A 26,617-nucleotide genomic window follows, 5' to 3' on the forward strand; every position below is an offset into this window, starting at 1 on the left:
CTCTCTGTATGGACTAGCCACCAAGACGGAGTGCTTAAATGCAACATAGGAACTCTAATTCTCTCCTTGCTTTAAGGATCCAGTTTCTCTCCCTACTAGAAAAATGCCATTAAATCTTCTTTTCTTACTTTTCTGGAAGTGTTTTTGATTCAAGTTCAAGAAGAAAACCAAGCCTTGATTAGTTTCTCTTTTATTTCATATGAATACAACATATATTGAAACAGGAAGATATTTCCAACATAAAATGTGAATTATTTTCTCTGTCTTTGGGGAAAAAAAAAATAGCAGCATTTTCCTCACTTTATTGGGGTATCAGCAGTCACTGAAGAGGAAGGCAGGCGTTTCCCACAGGTGATCAGGAGACTTTACAGTACCACTACAGGGAAATACCAAGCCCTCTTGGGTGCTTTGCACGTGGTTAGAAATAGCATGATTGGCAGGTTGATCAAGCCTGAGTTTTTGACCAAATGTGAAGTGTCAGTCTCTTTTTTCTCTTTCTTTTTCCTTTCAGATTAAATATGGAAATGTTATGCAGTTTTCCTGGATTTCAAAAGTTTTTATGTTTGTTTTCAGGTTTCCACACTAATGGTCCTTTCTTATCTCTGCCATTAGGTCTGGCCAACACCTTGGCCATAGGCTCAGAAGGTCCCTCCAGACCCTGAGCTCTCAGAGCAGCTGGGACGTGTGCTTGCAGTCATGCAGGACACTGCCTGAGGCTGCTGAAGCTCATCCCAGGGCATTGGCCTCGTCAGGATGGCGTATGGGGGCTCGTCCCCAACAGCTTAGCAGCTGGTGGCGAGGGGTGGATGGTGGCAGGTAGCTGGCAAAGGCCTTGAGTCCAGGTAAGAGCATTAAGCTCTTTGGGAATATGGAGACAAAGACTCCCAAGTCTTTGGGCCTTTGGAGACGTATTTTTCAGAGCGATCAGGTCCATCACAGGCAGCCTCTGTAAAACAGCCCAGGGCTGAGCTTTGCCCCACAGAGGCATTTGATGAGAGATGAGATGCAGCCGAGTTAAACAAATCCAGAGACAGCAACAGTGTGATAGCACTGATTTTATTTCCCACTTTGCGTGCTCCTGACTGACATGCAGTAATGACATGTTGCAAAACAACTGGCAGAGGACTGGGCAGGAGAGCTGGGGACTGCTGTGGTTTACTACAGTGCTGCAGACCAGCCTCAGCCTGTTCCCTCATGAGAAGAGCACTAGTAAGTTTTAGTTATATCAGTGGAGCAGGTGCTCCACTTCTATGTTTTTCTAACTGCCTCTCCTTCAGTTTACTTAAGAAAAAAAAAAGAGACAACTTCAAAGACACACCTTTCAAGAACAGTAAATATTTTAACTATAGATCCCTTCCTATGTCAGTCCTGGCAAAGGGAACGAGTCCCATCTGTACACTGGAAAATGCAACGTATCTTTTCTCCAGTAACAGTAGCCAGTGAAAGAGCCTGGGAGGTTAGCCGAGCCGAAACAAAGGCTTGATGGTAAAATTACTGCCGTCTAAATTATTCTGCTTTCAAAAGACGCACTACGTGGTTTCATTTTGCAATCCTTTTAGGAAAAAGAACTGGTTTATACTACTAACATTAGTTGGTAGCAGAGGAGCAACTTTCAGTTTTCTCAAATTAATTCCCCCTGGAAATCAAGCTTCCCTCTAGCTGCACAGGGAAACAAACTCATTCTCTCTCTCACACACACATACACACGTGCCTGCCGAGACCGGTGGAGGCTCCGATGCGTTTACCTTCCCGCTTCCCACAGGCAGCGGCTGCCAAATCTCTACTACAGCACTGCGGAGATGTAGCTGGTTTCTTCTACCAGTATCAGAGCGCATGAGAGGGCATGGTGACAGTAATGCATCATCCTTCATAAACTTTAATAGCTCGGCATCCTCTGCCAGGGAAGGGACGACCCAGCCTGAAGAGAGGCTCCCATGGTGGCATGTGTGCTCGGCGCTGGGTGCTCTCCTCAGGGATAACTGGGGCTTGGCTTCAAAAGCAGCTTTTCTCTGCCATGAAAGCAGAGTTTGTTGCTACAGCTGACCCAGGCAGGGCAGCAGCCACGGCGGTGGGGACAGCCTCATTCCACCGAAGTGGAAAAAAAAAACTTGAGACAAAACCAGCCATTTGCCGTAGGAAGGTGGGAGTTACAGACAGGGGTGGCCAGCGGGGACTGGGTGGTTGTGCGGTTCACCCTGTGAGGGGTGGCAAGTCTGGCTACACCAATGGATACCCCTAGGAGTCTTTGTCTCACCCGGTCTTCTGTAAAGCTCACCAGCACTGGCAATGTTATCACCAGCCCATGTAGCTGGGCCCGGGATATGCCTGTGCTCACAGCTAAGTGAGGTGCTTGGGCACTCCCCTGGGAGGTGGGAGATGGGCGAATGACTGCCCTGTGCCAAGGGGGAAAGAGATCCTGCTCCTCCCGGCTCCAGCTGCAAGGGCTGCCACGGAAGGGGAAACGGCCCCTGCCGGTTCCCGTATGCACCACCATCCTAAATTTTTTATTTTTTTTAAACTTCTTTTTTCACTGCTTCCATGCACTGGAGGGATTTGAATCTTTAAGTGCTCACAAGATGCAGACATTACGGTATTGGGTGCTGCAGCACCCACAGGTCACACTCTCAGTTCCCAGAGCAGTTCCCTCCCTAACACCCACACCTAAGAGACAGGCACTTCTGAACGCTACATCAGCCAGCAACCTAAGCACGCAAACACCTCAGCTAGGCCACTTACTAACGCTGAAGATGGGGCAAAATGCCCCCTTTTTGCACAATTCCAGCTCAATCTGCAGTTCTTGGACAGGTGCTGCTCCAAAACTGAGATGTATTACTTCCCAGGGCAGGGATTTTACTGCTGTGCTGCTGGCTCATCCCTCACATAGCTCTCATACCTACCTGCATAACGCTCTGGTCTGAAAGAGAAGCCTGAGTGGAGGATGGCTCTGCTCCCTCTGCCCAGCATCCTGACAGGAGCTGTGAATTCAATCCCCTCTGCCAGGAGCAAAGGCAAAGCCTGCAGAGGGTGGTCATGGCTCCATGTTGTAAATCCATAAATGCATAAACCTAAATCCATAAATGCTTGGTTACCCACTCTCAGCTTTCTGCATCAGACTCCCCAGCTGATTCCTGGGCTCTTCCACATTGGCAGGATGAGGTGCCTGGTCACGGCCCACACTGGCAGAGAGCAGCCCAATGCCAGCGGCCACTGTTCCCAGGGTGCTGGGCAAACTTTTCCATCACACTCTGGAGCCCACACCACTGCCCTGTGGTCAATTCTTGTGCTAGCCCAGGTCTGCTCTCACCTGTTGCTACCATATGACTTTTTAATAGATAAGCATAACAAAAACCAGCTTGCCACGGCACCACCACCAGCTCTACAGGGCAAAGGGGACCTCTTCCGAGTAGTGCCGTCCCTTCTGCTGCTTCTTTGCTAAATTGGATTATGATTTCTCAGTTGAGAAATTGTCTGTGCTGCATACAGCATTATGGTGTTTGAAAGATCATGCAGCAGCAATGCTTCATAGATCATGGGGCATCAGGGACCAGGAAAATGCTCTAAGTCCACAGTTCTGGAAGTTACTAAATACTAACAGCTGTAGCAGAGAGGCAAGGCTTGTAAGGGGAGATAGTATTTTTTATTCATCAGACTGACACAGTTGGTGAAAAAAGGGACACATTCAGGCACAGAAACCCTTCTGGTTAAATGCACTGGCTGTACTGTTTGGAGATCTCTTTCCTCCTAAGTGCACTAGTTTAAACCTCTGTTCTGATTTTGCTACTCTGAGGTGCACAAGACACTCAGCAGGTACGAGCTGAGACAATGTCAAAATGAAAGGAACTAAGAACAGCTGCATGTAATCACAAGTGATCTTCAGAGGGCTATTAGCTTGGACTACAGGGTCTTTCTTGCCATGCTTCTCACCAGACACCCATACAGGAGACATCTAAGAGCCAGCCAGATTAACACTTTTGCAAAGCCTCAGGACTAGGCAGCCACACTCTTGACTCCCCTCCTGCTAAGTCAGTCTCCAGGGTGTTGGCTAAGATCAGGGACCACAAACTGTCTCCTCTCTCACCTCTAGCAGGAAGCTTTACCACTGTGGGTATCCAGCAAAGAAGCAGACCTGCACGCTGGCACTGACTGGGTTTGCCAGCACATGAGCATTGCTGTTGACTGTGGTTGGCTTAGTGTAGTTTATTTAGCATCTCCAGCATTGTTTAAAATAAGCACACATGCAGATGAAATTATCCCCTCTTTCCACAGGAGATAAAAAAAAAAAAGAATTCTATCTGTGCTTCGTGAAAGAGGATGGGAGTTTTACCAACTCTCTTAAGTGGAAGTACTCCACAGAGACGAAATTATGTGGGAAAGGGGAATCATTTTTTACTAACCTCTCTTCCACTGTCATGCTACTTTGTAATTTTCAGTGCAACCTCTGATATCAGATGCATTCTCAAGAGTCATGGGAATTGTCAGTGCATGTATATTTAGCCATATCCCTTTGGGTAGGTGGGGGAGGAAAAAGACCCCTAAATAGCTGTAAGATAACAATTACTGCAAGCATATTTGCTTAGAGAAAGTTTAGTCAGAGTTCAGAGAAAAGACAAGTCCTTGGCAGTTGGATGGCCAATGGCCAGCTTCTTCTTGAGCTGTGAGGAACAAACCCTTACTCAGTGAGGAACATGCTCAGAAGAGAAACCCCTCTGCTTTCCTTAGCAGAGGGACATGCTCTAAGCACTCCTCGGTGTAAAAGAAATGCTTAAAGAAGTGGAAAATTATCTAGAATTCTCTCTCCTCTTTAACCAAAGAAAGTCAAATCCAAGCCGTCCACAATTAAAGCATCTTTTACATAGCAGGGGGAAATTCCCACTATTCACAATATTGCAAAAGAATCAAAAAAGTTCACAACACTTTAACAGATGAGTGAAAATGTCCTGGCTTTCATTCAACTGCAATGTTAGTGGGACTGGGGAGAAGCCTCCCCCACAGCTGCAAGAGAAAACACTGGGGCTCGGGCTGGAAAAGTAGCAGGGGGAGGATGTGAACGCTGTTAAAAGTAAAACTTATCAGACGACAATTGAATCATGAGAATGTTATCTGGTTCAACAGGAGCGTGAAAACAAACAGGCATTTCAAGAAGAGGGTCACTAGCAAGGTAAATAACTTCAAAATAGCAGGAAGTGACCAAGGAAACATGCCAAGCTGATGGCAACAAACAGAGCTCTCCCCAACAGTGGAGGACAGGGGCGGCCGCGGATTTCAGTGTCACCTCTGCGCAGCGCCACCCCCTTCACCCAGCTGTGTGGCACAGCACCCACCTGCCACAACCCTGGCCATGGTAAGACACAAGGCTGAAAAGATTTGCACAGGACAATGTTTAACATGACCCAGTGTTTATTCAGTCCTGCCACTTTTTTTTTTTTTTAATAGTAACAGGAACACAAAGTGTGATGTATGGTAAAATACTGCTAGGGGTTTCTACACCAACCCGATGCAAACTGCCAGCATTGTTGACCCGCATACAACCTGACAAAAGATGCAGTCATAACTCACTCAGATATCTGCTGGGAATACATCACAGTCAAAGTAGAACTAGTTATTTGCCTGCAAATAGATACATTTTCTTCTAGATGCAAGTGGTGTTAGAGCCAGCTATTTTGCAACAACAACAAATATATATATATAATATATTCCAACATTTTAAAAAACGCAATAGGAAAGGACTAAAACTGTTTAAAGAGAGAAGGAAAAAAGGGTGGACACTACCTTGCAGAGGCCATTCCTCATAGAACCAGAAGTAATCTAGAGAAAAAAGATTTATTAGAGGCTACTTTGTTCAAAAGGCCAGTGGTTACAGGTTTAAGAATAAAAAGTCTCTTGATTTTCAGTACTGTCTCCTGGCCTTTTTCCTCCCTGTGCAATAAAAACCACCTGTTGGAAATCGTGGCTTGGTGGCTCTGCATATTTTTCCAATGCACCTGCATTTGGAAAGGCAACCATATTTCTTAGAGAGCCACAAAAAACTTGCATGACACATATGTGTAGCATGTAACATCTTCAGATATGAATGATGAAGGCACATTACCTAAAGGTTGAAAAAAAAAAAAAAAAAACAACCAAAACTTTTGGAGGACTAAAAATTAGATGCCTTCAAGAAAACACGCTTTTTCACAACTGGATGGCAAGTGCTGTTTAGCCATAGATGTTTCAAACAGTTTGCCATGAAGACAAAACACAAGGAAAGGAAAGAGTCTCCTTGAAATGCCCTCCCTACTGCAGCAGCCTGCTCCCCCCACAGTTCTTCAGACAATTTCATTCTTGCAGAGCAGCTTGCAACAATTCCAGAGACAGGCAAGAGAAATCTGTGTAGAAAACACAAGGTCTGTGGATTCCTACATGACCAACACCCCACCCACCCCTCCAATTAAACTACAGCATCTTCAAGGAAATCACCTCACTGATCTGGAAACAGGATACAGGTCTGGACCAGAGGACTGAGGAATTGGTTTCAAATCCTGTGCCCTCAACTTTTTTGTACTTAATTATATGTGATAATAAAGAAAAAGACAATGTTCTCTGCCACAGAATAATTGCTCTCTCTATCTAGATCAGGAAGATATTGGCTAAAAATGAAAATATGTACATTATTTACATTAAATGCATCTGTACTGCTCCATGCTCCATCCACCACACACATGTTGCTGACCACTGCTGAAGCCAGGTGGTAGCAATAGTGGTAACTGAAGTACCTTTCTTTTTTGACCTTTATACAAAGCCTCCCCCCCCGCCCCCCCCATCATTTTTCCACTGTTCTAGGGTCCAGTGAGATGTGTACTAACATCTCTTTCTAGTGCATTTTTTTTTTTTAAGGTCACCATTTCTAAAGGCAAAGCAAGACTTGCTTTGCTCTGTTTTAGCTGTCTTTGCCCCCTTTACAATCACGTAGGAGTTTCAAATGCTGTTATCAACTTTGCATAGCAATACAACAGGTTGGGTTCCCTCCCTCCTTTTTAAATAATAATCCCATGCTCCCCCCTTTTTCAACACCTCCCATCATTCAAAGGGTTACCTCTCTCTCTCCTTCTCCTCCCATATGAACACTGCAGAATGAGAATTTCAAGTTATCCTTAAGTCTCCTTCAAGTCTATGTTGTGCTGCTTAGAAGCAACTGTAGTGGAATAATGTTTTTCCTAATGTTAAAGGACATTTGTCTTTTTCTAGTCTTAAGTTATAAGAATATTTGTCACACATGTTCCCTCATATTCCTCTCTTAAGGTGCACAGTGGTCAGGCTGAACAAAGTCCAGCCCATAAGACCATAGCTGGATCTCTGGAAGAAGCCAGAGAGAATGAAGGTTTTCTTAGCACTACTCTATTTATACTCAAAATTCAAAGGACGGGCTGAAGGATGTCCAGCTTTTTTTTTTTTTTTAGAGACAGAACTGCTTAAAAAAATACTCCATTTCTATTACCATTTTCTTGTCATAAAAGTTATTTCTTTTCTGTTCTATGCAGCTGCTACCCCTCTGTCACTGACATTTAATAGTTGCTATTGCATGCTACCTCTTCATTCCCCAGCTCCAGTGCGACAGAGCTGGCCCGCAGACCCATTGCTAGCACAAGAGCCCGGCACAGCCTGGTGAGCTGGTGCAGGGGCTGGGGGTCCAGCCAGACCACCTTCACCACTGCGGGCAGGTGGCACGGGAAAGTACGGGACACTGAAGAGGGCATCTGTTCAGAACATTTAGTAGGGTCTGACATACACACTGACAACATGAGACGAAAATGAATGCAAGTGAGTGTATTAGGTTGAGAACAATTAGTGTGAGTGATAAATACATCCACTGCCAGCTCTCAGCTTCATTAAGAGCTGTTCTGAACTGCATAGTAAGTGCTGGTTGTAGAAACTTAGGCAGATTGGAGATAGCTCACAAGTTACTCATTGAGTCTAATAAGTTTAAAAAAATAATGGAGGAAAAATATATGTGCTTTGCCATTTGAATAACTCTGATCTCACAGCTTGAGCACAGCAGTAGTTACCTGGCATAACAGATCAATTGAAATGGAATCACTGTTTCATTCAAATTACGTATGCATGCAAAGTTAAACAAGTGTGTTAACTAAGGATAAGCGGCATAGAAATTAAGTCCAAGTTACCCATTATTTATCATACATTTGTCAGACTGCCAGACATATCTTTTCCTTTCAGATTCATATCTGCATCATACAAAACACAGTAGATGGAGAAGTCACGAAAATAACACTTAGCTCTACATCTCATTGGCCTTTAGTGCCAATGCATTGTGTGCCATCAGCCTTCCAAGTTTACCAAACTTTTGGGAGAAAACAGCTGCTTTACCAAACCATGAAAATAGAAACCATACAATCCATCCCGCTCAGAACAGAAAGGAAATGGTTTTACAAAGTTGTGGACAGATGCATAACTACTTCCCCCTCAGTCCTGGGACAGAAAGGGTAGCACAACTGCACAGCTAGAACTTTGAGTCTTGAAAAGAAAATAAAATCCAGGAAATGCGATGACTGTGTAGACAAAAATCTGTTTGGAAAGTCGTGCTGTCGAAGAGCTGAGCCAATGTTCTGCGCAGCAAAGTGATGAACAGTACATCAACAGGCCCATGTGGGACAGACCATAAAGATGACACACTACAAAAATCCAGTTTAATTTCACATTTCCAGTATCTCTCCTTGCCCATTAGCAGTCTGCCACAGATTTTAAACTTGTAAAGCTCCTTCCCACTGAGCTAGATTTTATTGTTTTTTCCTCCATAAAGTGCAAATAAGAGTCAGGTTTTTACCACTAGTTCCAATGATCGTTATCTTGGTTACAAGAGTGATCAAAAGCCAGTTGGCTTAGCCACTACCACTAGGCTTAGTGATACTCTTTTTTTTTTAAACCCTGGTTACTTTTTCCAGCAAAAGGCAAACAGAAAACAAGTGTTCCTTCTGCCAGATGCAGGCGTGACAGGAGGCTGACTTAAGTACCATCAATATAAGACGCACATGCTAGACAACCAGTGCGTTCTTGTGCATAACAAGAATTTGCCCTTGTTCGCTGGAAGTGGAAGTCATCTTTGGGATCTTATTTCCTCAGAGTTCAGGAACAGTTGATTAGTCTTCATTAAGAGGTGCTTCTCTCTTCCTTGCATCTACATGGAAAAGATTAAAAAAGGAGAGGCAGTTAAGCCAGAGGGTTCTGACAGCATTCATCTGAAAACTCAGAAACGGAATAAAGTTGGTTTGTTTTCAATGGACAGCACCTTCCATTTCAGACTCATGATATGAATTCACTACATGGACTGAAACACTGTATGAATGCACAGCATGTTAACAAGCCATATGAAGGTTTTGTACATTTGCCCTGTTGAAACTGAAGAAGTCTCATGGCAGTTTTTAAGTAGCCCAATAAACTTTCAGACTCCAGATCTGTGATACTTTTCCCCTACTCTTGGCCCCTTGCTCATGATCCACTTTAAGGGTGAAGCCAGTATTTGCTTTGCAGACCAGCTACATAGATTACAACAGTCTGTTCTGAAAAGCATTTGACTAATTACAACTTTGCTGGTCCCCTGCTGCACAGCACATGTTTTTAAAAACATGAATGCTCTTGACACTGTATTTTGAGGAACTGCCTGAGGCAGTCCCTGAAGACCAGATCTTAAATTGCTCCAAACAGCAAACGTTTGAGCATGACCCCAGGTAGGGTATTGGAGCACATCTGGAGAACTCAGTCCATTACTCATATGCCATTACTACAGTAGCAGGCAGCGTGGCTGCCGTTAGTAAAGCTGGGGTCACCTCTTCCCAGGCTTCTGCAGAAGTGTCTCTGGGCTGACTTTAAGCTATCTGTGAGACCCAGTGGAATGTATGTAGCTCTTGAACTGCACCATGATCATAGTTACTCTAGCAACTGCCTGCCAAAAGGTGCACTCATATATATTTCTAAACTTAGTTTCTTTCAAACTCATAATCTATACATTCCAAGGTCATTATGAATTTCCCCACTCAGAAATTACTTGTAAATTAAAGACAAATCCCTTTTGTATTACTGCAGGCCCCAACTGCCCTTCATTAATATATAGAGATAGTTAATAGTAATAATATATATTATAATATATATAATACTATATATAGTATTATATGTTACATATAGTGTGTATATATAGTATATTATATACAGTATAACAACATATAATATAATAACATAATAGAAGACAGGTCCTATTCAGCCAGAACATTTAGAGAACAGGATTATGAAACTGTGTAAGTCTCATGACTTTGTGCTAAACAAAGTTTGGAGGAGACAAAATATACTTCCCAAATAGCAAAGAAGAGCTTAGGGACTCCCAGTGACTAGAGCAGCCATCTCAGGTGGGACAAAAATCTCAGCAGCCATTTGGGAGAGAAATCAGAAACCACTTCTCCCGTGTTCCTGATCACGCTCATCAGGGATACTGAGGCCAGGCCTGAATCTTATTCTGTCACAAGTTCTCCACTACACATAAAATATCTGACTAGTGATTAGAGATGAAAAAGCTTTCTAAAAATGAATGTCATACCCATCTAGCTACAGAGTTATTCCCAGTCTGTCTCTGACTTTGGAAATATCAAAATGCATTAAATTCATTCTGGTGAACACTTATAAAAGAATCATACCGGTTAAGTTCCTGAACTTCTTTTTGGCTTCTGCTCTTTCTTCAGCATCAAAATACCACACAGTCATGGCATATCTATAAAAGAAAGAAATTGTATGTTTGTTTCAACTTTTGCTATTAAAATAGAGCCCTGGAGTTTTATGCTCATGGAGAAAGCAAAAAACAAAACTGGATTAATAGATAAAAAATAGGATGCAAATGGCACATCTTTATAGACAAATATAGACAGCATTTTAAATGTGTATTTTATCAAGTAAGAGAAATATAGGTGAGAATTTCTTCTTGGAGGCACAAAAGAGTGCACAGCCCCTGGTAACAGAGGGCAAAAGTAGCTCACAGCCCTTTGCATGTTTTTCTGTTCTGGGATGCCTGTAGGCAGCTTGGGGGTTGCCCTGAGTCACATCAGCTTTTCGTAGCCTGTTGACAGATGGTAGCCCCAAGAATCCCTATAGTGTTACGAGGGCAAATGTATAACCCAGCATCTCCCAGCTAAATAGCTATGCCTGGGTTGGAAGATTTCTCCTGTCAATGGTAAAAGGGCTTTTTTCCCCATGACACAAGGAATCTTATCATTCAAGCTTGTTCTTCCTCATTTGAAGAGAGAGCTCCCAGTGGCTCAAAAACAGAAAATCCACTCAAAATCTAGCTATCCACTTTTTATGCACATGTATACTTAAGCAAACACGATGGCCATAATTTTAGATACAAATATTGATGGAAGAGATGCTTTGCTTTTTCCTGGCCAAATATCAATACCAAATATGCTACTTACCTGGTTGCATAAGAAGGCTGGACTTCATGTGGGTTCCTTCGATCTGACCAAAAAAAAAGTAATCGGTCAAAAATCGGCTCAACATCTGCTACATAGGACTTTCCTTCTGGGAATATCCGAAGAATTCCACCATGCAGCTGAAAGAAAAGGAAAGGTTGCTTTTTTACACATATAAACACTCATGCATTCATGCGAACAATGACTTATTTCTCCCTCCTCAGCACCCAACAACTGGGGAATAAACACCTAATGATAACCAAGACAGCTACATGACAACACTGGAAAACCGTACACTGAATCTCTTGGCCACCTTTATTTTCCTAAACAGTTTGTAATGTTTCAGCATAAACATCTGGCTAAAGTAAATGAAGCCGGATAAAGACAACACTGGCCCTGTAACAAGCATGGGAAACTTCTGAGCTCCCACTCGCATCTCTAGAAGCAGTGAATACCACAAGGCAGGTAGGGGTGCTCCACCTGACCAGTCCGAGACCAGACTCTCCTCCCAGCAATTGCTAGATACTGCTTATGATATTTCAGAGCCTGCATCTGATCATATAGGAGTTAACCTTTACACCCTGGGAAGAGTGAAGTCTGCTCTATTGTTGTATTTGTAATAAGCTTCTCATAATTGTATTATATCTCCCAGCCAGTCTTTTCCCTGCTTATGACATAGCCTGGTTTCTCTACCACTCTATCATTTCTCTCTTTCCAAGTGCCACCAGTTTCAGGGAAAAAGTCTGCTGATCTGCACGTACTGCAGAAACTTCACAAGACACAGATGAACTCTGCCTCCTCCCTGCTGCTGTTAGAGGGCTCTTTGGAGTCTTTTATGCTGCACCACAGAGCGCAGGGAAGATGCTGTCAACTCTCCACGTGGCATGCAAACCTCAGTAAGAAACTACTAGGTCAGGTTTAAAGCAACATGGTTGCTTTCAAGGCCAGCGTGGTTATACTGCATCTCCTCCAGCATACATTTGCTTAAAGTTACCGTCACAGCCACGTAATACTCTCCACCAGTGTCCTGGATTTCAGTTAGCTTTATTAGTATCCACTTGGGTGCTTCCTCACTATTAAAGTGTAGTGCACAAAATAAATTGGATTATTTGCATTTCCTCCCACAGCTCCTCCTTCATTTTATTACATTGAGATATTTCACTGTCACACTCTCTGTAAAGGAATGTGTTTTTCTCAAACAGTGCATTTTTTAGTGGCATTGCCTCTAAATCTGAACTCGCTTTTGGGGGTTCATAGTATTTACCTGTGCCTAAAAAGCATCCACCTAAAGTGGCCAAGACAGGTTAGAGACAAAAAACATTTGGCAATTTTCAACAGATAATCCACATGAATGGTTTGTGCCGCATTATGACAACAGAAGTGTAAAGAGACATCCTGCAATTTTACAAACTCTTATTTTGTTTCTAACTTAAAGGTATGGTAAATTCAAGGCTGCTTTTATCACCTTATAGGAATACAGGCAGAAAGAAGAGCACCATCCTGTCAAGAGACCCACTGGTGGAGTCAAAGATGGAGAGGACAAACCAAGCCATGTGCTCATTCCTCTTACTAAGCCCCATCACTTCATAAGGAAGAAAACCACGAAGGCAACTGCCTACAGATCTCCTGAAGGAACAGTAGCAAGAATGCTAAAGTCCCAAATTTGGGCTGTCATTTTATTCTGCTCCCAGAATCCACTTATTCCTTACTGGATTATGTTTTTCTTTCTAGTGCTTCATTGCTCTTTCCTCTAAACAAAGCATAAGAGCCAGCGGCCCAGTGCTTAGCAGCTTTATTCTATAGCAACAAAACAGTATGTGTGTGGGATGAGAGAGAGAACGATAAGGAAACAGTTCAGATTCTTATTCCAACGGGTTGCCATAAACACTGAAAAAATAAATGTAGAGATGAAGAATGGACCAGCTGTTCAAAAGTTCAACAGAGTTCACAGAAGCAAATGACAACTCCAAAGCTCTGTTTCTGAAGTAGTTTTTCCTTCACGTTCTGCCTCAACCCTGTGGCTTACTCACCTTGGAGTCCCAGTTCTTATTCAGGTAATAAATACAGGTGATGCAGCGCCCATCGCCATTCGGATTGTCCACATGACGAACATACCCAGTTCCATTTCCAGGATAGCAAGCGACCATAGCCTGAATGAAAGAAAGATTGTAAAAAAATAAACTCTACAAGACGCCCACCTTCAGTTTTTCTTTGCTAGGCATCCTCCCATCACCAGTTTGGCTCAGTATTTTTCAAGATGATCAATCCAAAACCTACAGCAGACACCACCAAAAGGTATCTTTGCACAAGCTTCTTTCACTGGATGAGTCAGCCAGTGTGAAATTCCAAACTGGAAATAAATACCCTTCATATTTCACAATATATACACTAAAGTAGGAGAAAAAACTGAATTAAACTAAAACACTGGTCTGTATGGTACAAGCTTATTGTTCTCTACAAGCTACGTGACTTTGAGGCAGTTTCAGCTAAAGTTTGCTTGGGTTTCTAAAGATGAGCAGTCATTGCAAAACAGATTTGCCAGTCATAATGAAAGTAGAAAGCGATCCCAGGATGTCATGCCTTACTACCACCATGCTCCTCTATTCGTATCTTCCAGTCCCTGTCATATACATCCCTATGGTCCAACACAAAGTGAGGGTCCCCAGGAGGTGTGGGTAAAAGTCCATAGAGCAAAGTCTGCAAAAATCTGCAACTCCTTTGTGCTGTGTTTGCACAGGGCAGTGCATATTTGCTTTCATGGACTGAACCACAGAACTAACTAAACAGCTTTCAGGAGCATACTTCTCTCTTTGATCATCTCCAGACTTGCTGATACAATCACTTAATTCACGGTTTGTTTAAATTTCACCTTGAATGATGAGATAAGCCTAACATGAATTACTCCAAACCACACGAGAGTCAACAGGTCTTAAAAGGGTTTTTACAGGAAAAACATATTAAACTTGAGTTGACACCATTAGCAGCCTAAGCAGGACGCAGGGAAGAGCAGGTGAGACTGCTGGTAGGGTACCAGATCTTTGTCTCAGAGTCACTTTGGGGACTACCTGGTAGTGATGCCAGTCACCTTCCACGGAGTTTACTCCACTAAAGCTGTGGCAATAGAAGTCTTGTTCCCACTCCTCTGACATCTCCTTTCATTGCTTGCCAGTATTAGCAGCAAGGGTGATGGGAGATGATGGGCTAAGGTCGGTTGGAAAACTGGACACAATATCCAGGTGTGGTCTCGCCAGGGCTGAGGAGAGGGGGATAATCACTCTCCTCAGTCTACTGGCTGTGCTCCTGTGACTATTGCCCTGGATGCTGTTGTGCAGGGAGCACACTGCAGGCTCGTATTCAGCTCACTGCCCACCAAGACCATTAGGGTCCCCAGGCTCCCCTGTGGAACAGAGCTGCTCCCCAGCCTGGCAGCCCCCAGCCTGTACTGCTCCAAGGGGCTCTCCCTTCCCAGGGGCAGGACTTCGCATTTGCCCATGTTTAATTTCATAAAAGTTGCCATTGGCCTGTTTCTCCAGCCCATCTAGGTCCCTTTAGGTGGCAGCCCTGCCCTGGAGTGCATCAACTGGTCCCCCTCAGTTTGGTGTCATCTCCACACTTGAGAGTGCACTCTGCCATCTGCTTCGAGTTCCTGACAAAGGTGGTTAACAGGTCAGATCCCGTGATAGACCCCCATGGTGCTCCATTTATTACCAGCCTCTAGGTATAATATGACTCATTAACCACCACCCTCTAAGCCCAACCATCCAACCAGTTTTTTACCCATCTAGTTTTCCATCCATCCAAACTCTGGATACAAGAGTATTGTACATGCCTGTCCCACAGAATGAGGACGTCACCATTTGCATGACCTGCCCCTAATAATCTGCCGAGCACAGTTGATAGCATTGAAGATTGACAGTATAGGCTTTACCAAGAACAACTGAAATTTTTATCTAGGAACCCCAGAGGCCTTGTTTTCTGCTTCCCAGCACATGCTAATACCATGCTGTCCTCATGGGACACATGACCAGCTAGAGTATAGCACATGCTGCTTTAATCACAAGGCTAATTTTACGGTGCCAACAAACACTGGCACAGAAGTTACTGCCCGCCAGCACAGCGGATCCCTTGGACCCTCTGCTACCAAGAACGAAAGTCTATTCACAGGAGTCAGCCAGTTAGGACGGGTGTACACATACAGCTGTGAAAATACTGCTCTGCATCTCAAGTCATGTATGAATTGACTTTCCTTCCTCCCCACAAGCACCAGCAAATGGTACCTGCAGGCAGCAGTAAGTCAGCAGAGCCCACTCCTCACCCTAACACCTCAGGCCACAGCTGCTTTGGGGCTGGTGGCCCACCGGGGCAGGAGATTATGCTGAAGAGTGAGTACCTTTAATTCCCAGTAATAAGCCCTCTTCCGTCATGCCTGGCAGTTGGCTAGATGCCTTGCGTAGGTCCTGTCTGCTCTGTTGTCATTCTGCTGTTACAAACACCTCTGCAGCTGAACTTACATTTCACTGTCAGCCTGATAACAGCAGTAAGGGCCAGTCTACAGCCTAGCACTGGAAACAAGCCTGGCTTAGGGGCACACGGCTGGTGGAAACCACAAGCCAGCCGTAACTGCAATGTAGAAATGGTCCAAGGGAGCTGTACCCTCACCGGGGAGGATAACCCCCATCATGCATCCCCCCATCCCAGCTGCTAGCACAGCAGCTCACGCAGGTGCACCCTTCACCCATCCCATGCACAGCAAGCTGGATTAGGTCAAACAATTAAAATAGTAACCCTTTGATAAATCTTATCCTCGTATGCTGGGGAACATGACCCCGGGAGCTGAGAGCGCAGAGGAGGGCAGCGATGCCAGCAGATGGGCAGGGAGGGGGCTGTGCCAGGAGAGCCAGGGAGCAGGGGCTCATCTCTACAGCGAGCACAGCTGCCGCCGAGAGGATGCGTGCCTACACCGCCAGCACGAGCCTGGCTCAGCAGAGCTCTGCTAATCGTACCAGAGGGATGATGCACGGTGGGAATAAAACTTTGTTGACTGATAATACCTCGTTTTTAAGTCGATGTACAACAGAAAATTATGGAGTCCTTAAGGAAGTCTGTCTTTGGAGAACAGACATTACTCCAAGATTACCAAACTGCCTAAAAATCAATCCGGTATTACCACTATTTTTTAATGCCACGATCAAAATGCTGCTGAAGAATAATAGACTGCAGGCCAGATCCTTAAAGGGATTTAGGTGCTTTACTTACTACAGAAATCTGGGCAGAAGGCCAGAGTTTTCCCCGGCCTCCCCCACGTAATATGTTCTCTTAGCAGAACATGTGCTTTGACTCCGAAACATTGATGCATTATTTATTTATTTACAGCATGCACCTTTTGCAACTGCAACACACAATGTCCCTGGGGATGGAGAAGTAGAACAATTCCCACAGAATCCAAAAGCACTGGCCACACTCTAACTTAACTTTAAGAAAAGAGGGGAAAAAAGTTTTCTAGTAGCAGCAGCGAAGGGAGAAAAGCAGAAGTGAAATATCCTTTTTCCTGGCATGGTGAATATTTGAATGAAACCTTAAACAATGAAGGGAAATCATTCTGGTCCTCCTAGAGCCTGTTGAAATGATATCCAGCTTTATCGGAGCACTGGCTGGAGCAGCTCCAGAGCAGATCAAGCTGGCCTCAGCAGGGATTCCAGCTGTTAGCAGTACTTTTGGATTCATTCAAAGCAAACAAGAAACAGGAGATGAGATGCATGACCCAGACTTAATTTAGGTAATTGGTGAACACTGGTATTTGCCAGTTTAGTGCACAGGCTAGCTACAAAAGACGGAGGCTGGATCGTAATAATCAAAACAATTTACCAGGTGAGTAAGTGGAACGTCAGTAAAAAAATGTTTCCTATACTTTTTCAGCTATCGTGTCCAGAAGACCACACTCCATTTTTGGAAGCATCTCCCTTCATTAACCAACTCCAAACCTAAACTAACTATAGCAGGCAGTAATGAGCAGGAACGTACACAACTTTTTTTTTTTTGCAATACAATCCATTACAATGGCTGCTAGTTGGCTTAACTTCCCAGTGCAAGCACTCAGAGCAAATTTCAGCAACACCCCCCCCCCCTTATTTTAAGTTAAAATAGACAAGTTTGTGTTAAACAACAGCTGAACAGTTAAAAACCGATATACAGATGCATGCCTTTGCAGTCACACACATGCCATAGTTTGAAGACCAATGCTCTAGTGGTCTAGTCGACAGTCATAAATTAAAGCTTACAAAACTTGAAAAATGAAAAGCAAATCGTCAAGACTGCAGTTTCTGCACTGTCATTTTCAGAGATGTTCAGCTTCCCAGAAGAGTGCAAATCAGCCACGAGTTAAACAAGCAGTAATTACCAGCTTTAGTAAGGAGCCAGGAATCATCAGTAAACCTCATGTTGCACAGAAGCTTGCAAAAATAAGTTATTTATCATTCAGTTTAAGTATTACACTCAAGTCAGCCAGAGAAATCTGCAAGTCAAACTGCGAGACACCAGCAAAGTTTGGAGGCAGATAAAAAACAATGGTTCCATAGAGAGGATTTTTCCCTACCTCCCAGTACTTCTAGCAAGGGGAAAAACAAATTCCCTTAGCTGATAGCCAGGACCATGCTGTGAGGCATCATTCTGCTACATTTCATAAAATAAGCAATGCTGAAGTGGACTGATAGTTGGAACAAAACGCTTCAGAGGATACCTCAGCTAGAAGATGCTCGTAAGTGGAAACGAACACTGCTTAATAGGAAGCAGTGATGACAGCAGGTCAGAAGGAGATGCTCTCCGTGCCTGCTAGCACTAAGCCAGGGCCCCAGCGTACTCCTAGTGCAGACTGGATAGGTGGTATTGTAACCCTATACTGATCCCGTATTTTCCTCTCAGAACTAGTCTGACCTTTGCAACCAGAAGAGAGAATTCTGACCTGCGTAATTCTATCCTGCCAACACCAATCACCCTTGCAGATTAAGCTAAAGGCTCCACAATATGCTTTTCCATTTTCTGTACCAGATTTGTCCTCTATATTGTTGAACAGCTGCTACTGTTGACCCCTAGTGTAGATCAGCTCTGCGTACAGCTTGTACATCAAATAGTTAAATTCAGAAATTACTTGTAAAGTCTCTTAGATGAAAGGTACTATATAGACACAAAGCAATACTGATCTACAATATCACTATGATGGCTGTCTAGAAAACCAAGGTATTAATAAGAATTAATGGTGCTATAGCCACTACAGCTTTCAGGTACATTTTTATTTGGCTGCACACTTCCAAGTATCCCAAATTTCAGTCCAATATGTGGTTCTCAGTCCTGAACTTGAGCGCAAACAAAAAGCACTTGACCAGACTTTAGGAAATGAGGACTACCAGGATTCACTTGATTGACTTAGGTCTTAGTGGATATTGTACTCAACCTGATTTTAGTTTGTAGACGCGCACAGTCTGTACAGCCAGAAAGGGAAAGGCACACAGCCTGCTCTACATTCAACACTCAACTGCCATACTGAAGCATGAACTAGGAAAATTGGGCTAATTTAATACTCCATAGAGATGGGAGGGAACAGAGGGAAGAAAACTATGTTAAAACACACACACAAAAAAAATCAAGAGATATTAGCTTCGTGCCTGTTGGAAAAGGAATCACCAATTCCAAGGAGGGGGTGAAACCCTGCTTGCTTCAGTCATGCAAAACATAAAATGGGCTTCAGTGGCAGTATTGCATGAGAAACAAGTAGCTCATCTCACCCATAACTTGATTATCAGTCTTTAGTCAAACAGCTGTTGGATTTACGGAGCTAAACCTAGCCTCCTCTCTTTGATCAGCTTCTTGCTCAGGGATGGAGGCAACAGAGGGGAAGGGTCGTGTGAGGAAGCAGCCTATTTTTAGAAATTAAGAAACACTGGGGAAAGGGCTAGAATTTGCAGGGCAAGACACCTGCACCTTTTCACTTCAACTTTCATCTTCATACGGAAGCCTAAACCAAAGCCATATGGAAGACATCTAAAAAGCAAAAACGCCAACAGAAATAATAAAAATCCTGGGGCAGTTACCATCTTTCATGAAACACAAAGCAGATCAAACTCCACAAACTCAGCTACAAGCACAGTTTGCTGAAGACTTCCTTCATTAGCTTGCAGTAGTGCTGCATGACAAAGGTACCTTGGATGCAGGTGGCAAGTGTCTACTGAAGGGCCAAACAAGGCATGGCAACCAAGATATGAAAGGTTGATATGACCCTGTACTGGTAGGCAATGCATCTCTGGAGCACTATATCTTGGACAGATTGACATGATCACAGCTACTTTTGCTCCTTGCTCTGGTATTATATCAGCAACCCTGAAAATTAAGAGGAAATGAGAAGACATTTCTATGGCCAGAGACAGAGCCACACAAGCGAAAATGCATCCATTCTCAAAATTTCTCATCTCAGGAGCACAATGCTGTTTTCACAATGCCCATCACCACCTCTTTTTTTTTTTTAATAGTACCTTCCCATCAGGCAAGTACTTACAACTGTACCAAAATCCTGTTTCCATAGATAGCATTTTAGCCAGGTGGTCTGGTGCTTGCTTCTCCCTGCATGCATGCAACCTTGATCATCAGATTCAAGAGATCATCTTCCAAGAACGGGAAAGTTCACCTCTCCCTTTTTATTCTATTTTGGGCTTTCATATGCACCATTTTAGCTTGGTTATTGTTTCTAGGTGCATTGAGGCACATTTTGGAGATTTTTTTGAGGAACAGCCTGAAAGTGGGAATTGTGGGAGAGAGTATTGCATCTTTTTCCTGCAGATGAGAGCAAAGATACTGGTTTATCTTTGCTTACCAACCAAAAGGCTATTATTACCTGATATTATTCTAATTACCATAAGATGGAAAACTGTTCTGCCTTACTAAATTTCTTCTGGAACTAAGCGTAGAAACAAAGAATTACCCCTGAAAGCTCTGTTCATGGATTATCTCCATGCCACACAGCTGGTGATGACTGGCATGTTATCTACTGGTAGCTCAAGGAGCCCTTAATAAGCTTTCAAATCTTCTGGAACCTGTCTGTAAGGAAGCTAGATCACAGATTGACACTGCTTTAAAAATGAGCTCCCTATTAAATAAATCTGTGATGGGGCTTAGGAAGCTTTTCTAATGACTGGCAACAAAATTTAGTTCTTCATGTCCTATTAATGTGAAGGACAGCTTCAGCTCGTGACTATTTTTTATTTCTTTTCTCAGCAGAATACCCACTTAGAGATAAATCTGGATGCCCTTCAAGTTCAAGCTGGCTGCCAGGGCAATGCTGCTGTGAAGTGGAAAGATATGGAACAGCCATGCCTCGTGTTGGTGGTGGCCATCCACCACTACCAAGACAATAGGGAGCATTTGTGAACCGAGCCTTGGAGACAGTGGTGAGTTTTGTTGAGCTGTCCTCATTGCTGGATGTTCCCTGGGATCCTAAAGTGAAACTGCAAAAGGACCTGACCAAGGGAGTTCTCCAGGCTTCTGAGGAGTGAAATCTGACTTGTGGTTTCCTGGGCAAGACTGTCCCAGGTATTAATCTTCCTTTGTATGCTCTCTACATTGCATTTGTTTAAAAGTGAAGTAAAATAACACCTCTTGCCTTCAGACCACCACCCAAATTCTCTGTTCAGCCTCTTGGCATGGCCAGGAAAAAGCAGAATACTGTTTAAAGAAAAAAATCTAAAATTGCCACAGGATCACAACTGTCCTTGCAGTAAGCATCTTTGTCTCTTCTAATAATTAAAAGGATTAACCTCCTTTCTTGTATGTTTAATTAATCTACACATTTCTGTGTGTATGTCAGTTAATGCTTTTCTCCAGTTCCCCAGTGCTCCTCTCCTGTATTCTGCAATGGCAAGATCAGGTAAGATTTTTCTTTTACATCCTCCTCTGACCTAAACCTACATTTTAGGCTGCACAGTCACTGGGTCGTCATGCCTTGCACGCACACAGAGACAACACAGCTTCAGAAGAGATTAGCATCTCTCCCGTGCTGTGAAGAGCAGGCATACCATCACGGCAGGACCTGAAATTTAAAAGGCTATTGCCAGTGAATTAGTGCAGTCAAGGATATTCAGATTAAGTCTCCAATTAGCAGCTGTAAACATGCGCAGTGCATCGATGTATCAATAAGGGCTGTTTCAGTTTAGAAAGGCTGCGCCGCCGAGCCCTGGCTTCAGGCCAGCGAGCTGATGGCTTAACGACAGAGCTACGTGCGGAGCGTGAGGCGATCGGCGATCAAACGCAAACTTTACTCCAGAGTACGCTTCACAGAGACGCTGAGGAGGGAAGAGGGGAAGCCCAGGCTTGCAGCACACACACACTCAAGGCGCTTCTCTGTTCTGGTGCCTACTGGTCTCCTTCCCCCTCCTGCTGCACACACACTTGTTTCCCGCACTCTAAAAAAAAAATATTGTGTTTAATTAAATTTTAGGATTATTTTTGCCTGTTCTTGAAGCCCTCTTTCATCACCCAGAAAACTATTTCAGTCTCCTCCTCTCCCCCAAGAACCAAACCTGGACGAGCTGCACTAACGAGAAAGCATCGCAAGCAATCAATGCAGATAGAGAAAGCGTCCGCTGTAATGAGTCCCGGGGGACATGGTGACAAGCATCACCCCCGCAGAAAAGCAAATTCATAAGTAAGTGCAGGCTCATTAAGGAAATCTGTAAGGACCATCCCTGGATGTTCAGGTTCTCAGCGGGGAATAAAGGCATGGCAACCAGCACAGACATCCTCTGTGGAATATCCTCATCTCTGTGGTAGAAAGATAATTTTATAGTTCCTTAAATATTCTAGCCTTTCATTCTGTGTCAGCACTTAAGACCTTTTCAGTTCTGCTACTAATCACCCAGATGATTACACCACTTTTTTTTCCTTGCAACATTTAAAGAACTCTATGTATTTTGATGCTCTTGTTGGTGCACTAATAAAGGTCAGGAAAGACAGTCACGACACAGGCAAGCTGTGTTTTGCTGGTGTCAGAGTTGCCCGACCTGGCCAACATTTTTTTTTTTTTTTACTATTATTCATTTATTTTTAGCCTGTGGGCCCAGGCAAGTGAGCAAGGCTGCCCACAAGAGTGATCAGCTCACAGGTGGTAGGCAGCTCACCTAACGCTTCCTGTGAGCGTTTCGCTTCGGAGGCTCACGGGGGGCACCCCGGGCACCCGCAGGCAGAGGAGGTGACAAGCCACCACCTCGAAGCAGATGTGCCAAGGGGACGGGGAGGCCCTGGCTGCACAGCACGGTCCCTCCTTGGGGCCACTGCCACCGCCCGGGACACCTCTCGTGGCTTCGCATGCTTCCACCGCGGCAGAGGCAGCACCACGCGGGGAGATGTTTTTCTTCATTTTTTTTGGCTCAGTGAAAGTCTCTCTCTGCTGCCAGAGAGGGAGGCAGGGTTTAGACTAGCACCATCACACTTGGTGGGTACCCCAAATATGCCTCAAGGGTCCTCCCAAAACTGTCAGAGATGTCTGGACTTCTGAGACTTTATTGTACTACATAAGCAGAGAGGAACAGTTCTCAGGTGTTTGTTATCACAGCAGTAGCACCAAATTAAGGTTAATTGATGAGACCAGTTATTGCCCATGTTAACTTTGGAAGGAAGCTACCTCACTCACCCCCCACCCATCTTTTGCTCCCCACCACCTTTTCAGCAGACCTTGCCTAGCTAACAATGCATTTATTCCTGCATAGGATTTTGTGTACATGAATATTTATGGCTAAAACTCATTAAAATTACCTATAATAAATTACCATCAGAAACATTTTCTACCATGCTTAAACAACACATGTAGTCTTTACCTCTAAGGCTTTGCCTGCACATAAAGTTGTATTGCTCTGACTGCACGTGTACATTACAACTGTATAATCTCTCTAGTGTGGGTGCAATTAAAGGGGATGAATGCGTATCCAGTGACACAGTATCTTTCCACGCAGGAAGGGAAACAAGTTATTCAGATTCAAGGCGATTTTGTAGTAACATAGCTATACACCTGTTCTAAAGTTAGGCAATAAAAATGTACTAGCAAAAAAATAAATCAATCCTTCCAAGTGTTGTAGTGCCTGCCCTCCGCACCATCTACACAGTTGGTACTTGCACCAGTAAGATGTGTGTAGACAGAAACCAGGCAACTCTGAACAAAGAAACCATGCATAAACACAGACATGCACGAACACAATAAATTGAGCTCCAGCCTTACATTTGCACATCTTAAAGCTATTCACAAAAGCTCTCAGCCCATAGACAAGGAAGCCTGGCCCTAAACCCAGCTGGGAGGCAACATCAGACTCCAGATTTGAACACGGGCTGCTGAATTCCCACTTTTTCCACTGGTCAAGACTCTCCCACGGATTTATGCTGCCACCACCTGACAGAAGACACCAACCCTATAGGCTGGCTGCGTCACCGCCACGGGCTTCAGCTCGCCGGCCGGGCAGTGGCCGCGCAAAGGGACACAGCCATGCCTGAAAGGTGTCCTCCCCAGCTTCCCCTCCGGCCCCGTTCGCGCCTGCTGCTCTGCTTCACGGCAGTCCCCTCTGGAGCCTTACCCAGCCATTCCCACTGCAACTCACTGAAGCAACAGCCCTTGGGAGGTTTCTCAAGACCTGGTTCAGGACTGGGTCTTAAAGTAATAATGTTCTTCGGCATTTAAGGTAGTTTTTGCAGGAAGCACAGCAACTGTTGAGCAGGGAGGTGGTCTCTCTGGTGTGGGTTCAGGATGTTTCCTGAGGATGCAGAAAGCATGGAGTGGTCTTTCTGGCTCTGTTCCCTCCTTTTTCCTCTTCCTCTTGAAAACCTTTCCTCTCTGGCAGCCCGTGTGATGAGAGCAGCATGTACTCGGAGCCCCCGCAGGGGCGGCCAGGGGTGAGCCAAGCTGGAGGGGCTGCTCTCCCAGGATGCCAGCTGGTTGGGCAGCCAGAGGAAGCAGCCCTCATCCCTGTCCCTCCTGTCCCCTGGGATGGAGATGAGAGATGGTGGCTGCACAGGCATGACAGGCTGTGGCAAGAGTGGGTGTAAGAAACCCCCTGGTGAGGGGCTGCAGCTGGCTTTGCTAGAGGTGGGGGGCACAAGTGCTTCTCTGCAGTGGGAAACGCAGAGGGGGAAGGCAGTACAGATGTGTGGTGGCAAGTCAGAGCTATAGTGGTATATATGCATATTTACTGCTATAGGTGTGGCAGTGAAGTAGGTACTATGCCTGCCCACAGCCATGGTCACCATTGGCACAAACAGTGCCTTTCCTAAGTGCAGCCAAGACATTGTACTAATACAGCTCATGATCAGCAGCAATAGCTTCCTCAGATGGTAAGCAGTGAAATAGGCTTTTAACAAAGTGCCAGCAAAAGAAAGTAAACTAAGTAAACTAAGAAAGTAAACTAAGAAAGAAAAAAATTGTACTTGTTTCAGTTGCAGACATCTTATCTAAATGCAAACAAACAAACAAACACCAAGTCATCTACATTTTCATCCTTGCCAACAAATTATCACTGAGAGTGTCAGACTGGCACTGAGCCTTTAGGTCACCAGTTAGACATCAAGTTATGCACTGAGAAATGAAATGGTGAAATGCATAACCTTGACACTTCAGCCTTTGACCACCATCAAATGTTGAATTACAGTAAATTTGGCAATGAGGACCGGTATTCACAAATCCCCTCATTGCTCCTCCGTGAAGAGGAAGTCTGTAAAACAGTTAACCAGGCAGTGACCCTTCCTGCTGGCCTGCCTCAGAGACACCATGCACATGCTCCACAGACAACGGAAGACAGAGAACAAGTTAATTTAGGGAAGCGGAAACATTGGTGAATACTGGAAAGAACAGAGTTATCGATTCATCCTGGGGGACTGTTCTATTTGTGCACATCTAGTCGTATGCCACAGTTTATATGCCTTAACAGCAGGACATGTTACAGCATTTACAGTGAAGCTTCTCCTTTTTCCACTTCTCAAACCGCTTCTACCAGATTCCCTATAGGAAGTCAGAAGGGGAAGGTGCAGTTACACATACAGTCTTCAGCAGCAAGCACAACACCCTAAGACTGTTAACAACCTAGGAACAGGCGAGTTGAGGACTAATTGACACTTCCCCCCTCCCCCTTTTTTTTTTTAATATCTCCTCTCCCAAGTTCCCATGGTTCTGCATATTTTTTTTTTCTACCCGCGTAGTCCAGCGAGGGACTGTGTGCAAGAGACTTCCATCACTCCCTGGAGCCTCGGGGCAGTCAGGAGGCTCCATGCCAGCATCCACCGCCTCTGAGCCCGCTGTCCAACAGTGCCTCCCACCCCAGGCTTTTCCCATTCAGGGTGGCATTCCCCAGCCTGCACTGACTAACACCTATCTCCCTGTATGCATTACTGCAATAACTGCTACTGTTAATGGTATAAGACAGGTTTGCCACAAGACAGTCAATTGCAAAGGTCAGATAAAAATTGTAACAACTGCTATCTATAACTTCCATCAAGTAAGGCTCCTTACTCCCTCCCAAGACACCATGTAAAAGTTGGCCCGAATTTCAAATCTAAGACAAAATGTAGACAAAGACCAGGGATAGCACAAGAAATCACTGCAACTTTTCCTGAAGTTTTCTAAACATGTTCTAGCATAGTCTAAGCCAAGCACCAAAGGATGTGCTTCAGTCTCATTGATTTCAAAGAGCCTTTAAAAAAAAACAGTACTTAAGTGAATTGCTGAACCAGGGCCAAAACTTTAAAAACATTTGCCTTATCAATTTGTATAAAAAATTACAGTGCAAGATGACATAAGAAATGATTAATTATTATTATGACTTGCAGACAAGAAAAATGCAAACATATTTCTTGTTTGGTTTTTCAGGTCCAAAAACAAAGCACAGAAAAGACTCTATTGTGACCAAAGGATTCATATGAACTAGATATATGCGAGATTCAAAATGGTTATCTTTTTTGCTACGAAGTAGGATACAGTTCCCTGATGTCTGGCAAAAGACGTGGCTACCCTGCCATTTCCAGCTGAGAAAGCTTTGGACAAACTGTTTCCAGTCTGTGCAGACAGCGTGCTATGCTGTACTCCTGCAGTTTATGCTATTCATTTTAAACTGGGAAGCCGGTGGCATGAACATTTAGTGAGCCTCCACAGAACCATT

At 44.2% G+C, this 26,617-nt stretch overlaps 1 protein-coding gene across 1 annotated transcript in view; it reads right to left on the bottom strand.

Moving 5' to 3' along the window:
- Nucleotides 1–233: 233 nt before the first annotated feature.
- EGLN3 (egl-9 family hypoxia inducible factor 3) overlaps nucleotides 234–26,617 on the bottom strand; it is a 35,430-nt gene continuing 9,046 nt past the window's right edge. The window contains exons 2-5 of the mRNA XM_072864869.1: nucleotides 13,475–13,594; nucleotides 11,448–11,584; nucleotides 10,677–10,750; nucleotides 234–9,169 (exon numbers count right to left, since the gene is read on the bottom strand). Coding sequence (XP_072720970.1) covers nucleotides 9,132–9,169; nucleotides 10,677–10,750; nucleotides 11,448–11,584; nucleotides 13,475–13,594 — 369 coding nt within the window. The 3' untranslated portion in view covers nucleotides 234–9,131. The remainder of the gene's footprint in view (nucleotides 9,170–10,676; nucleotides 10,751–11,447; nucleotides 11,585–13,474; nucleotides 13,595–26,617) is intronic.

The sequence above is a fragment of the Ciconia boyciana genome, chromosome 6 (genome assembly GCF_034638445.1).
Source record: "Ciconia boyciana chromosome 6, ASM3463844v1, whole genome shotgun sequence".
NCBI classification, from domain to species: Eukaryota; Metazoa; Chordata; class Aves; order Ciconiiformes; family Ciconiidae; genus Ciconia; species Ciconia boyciana.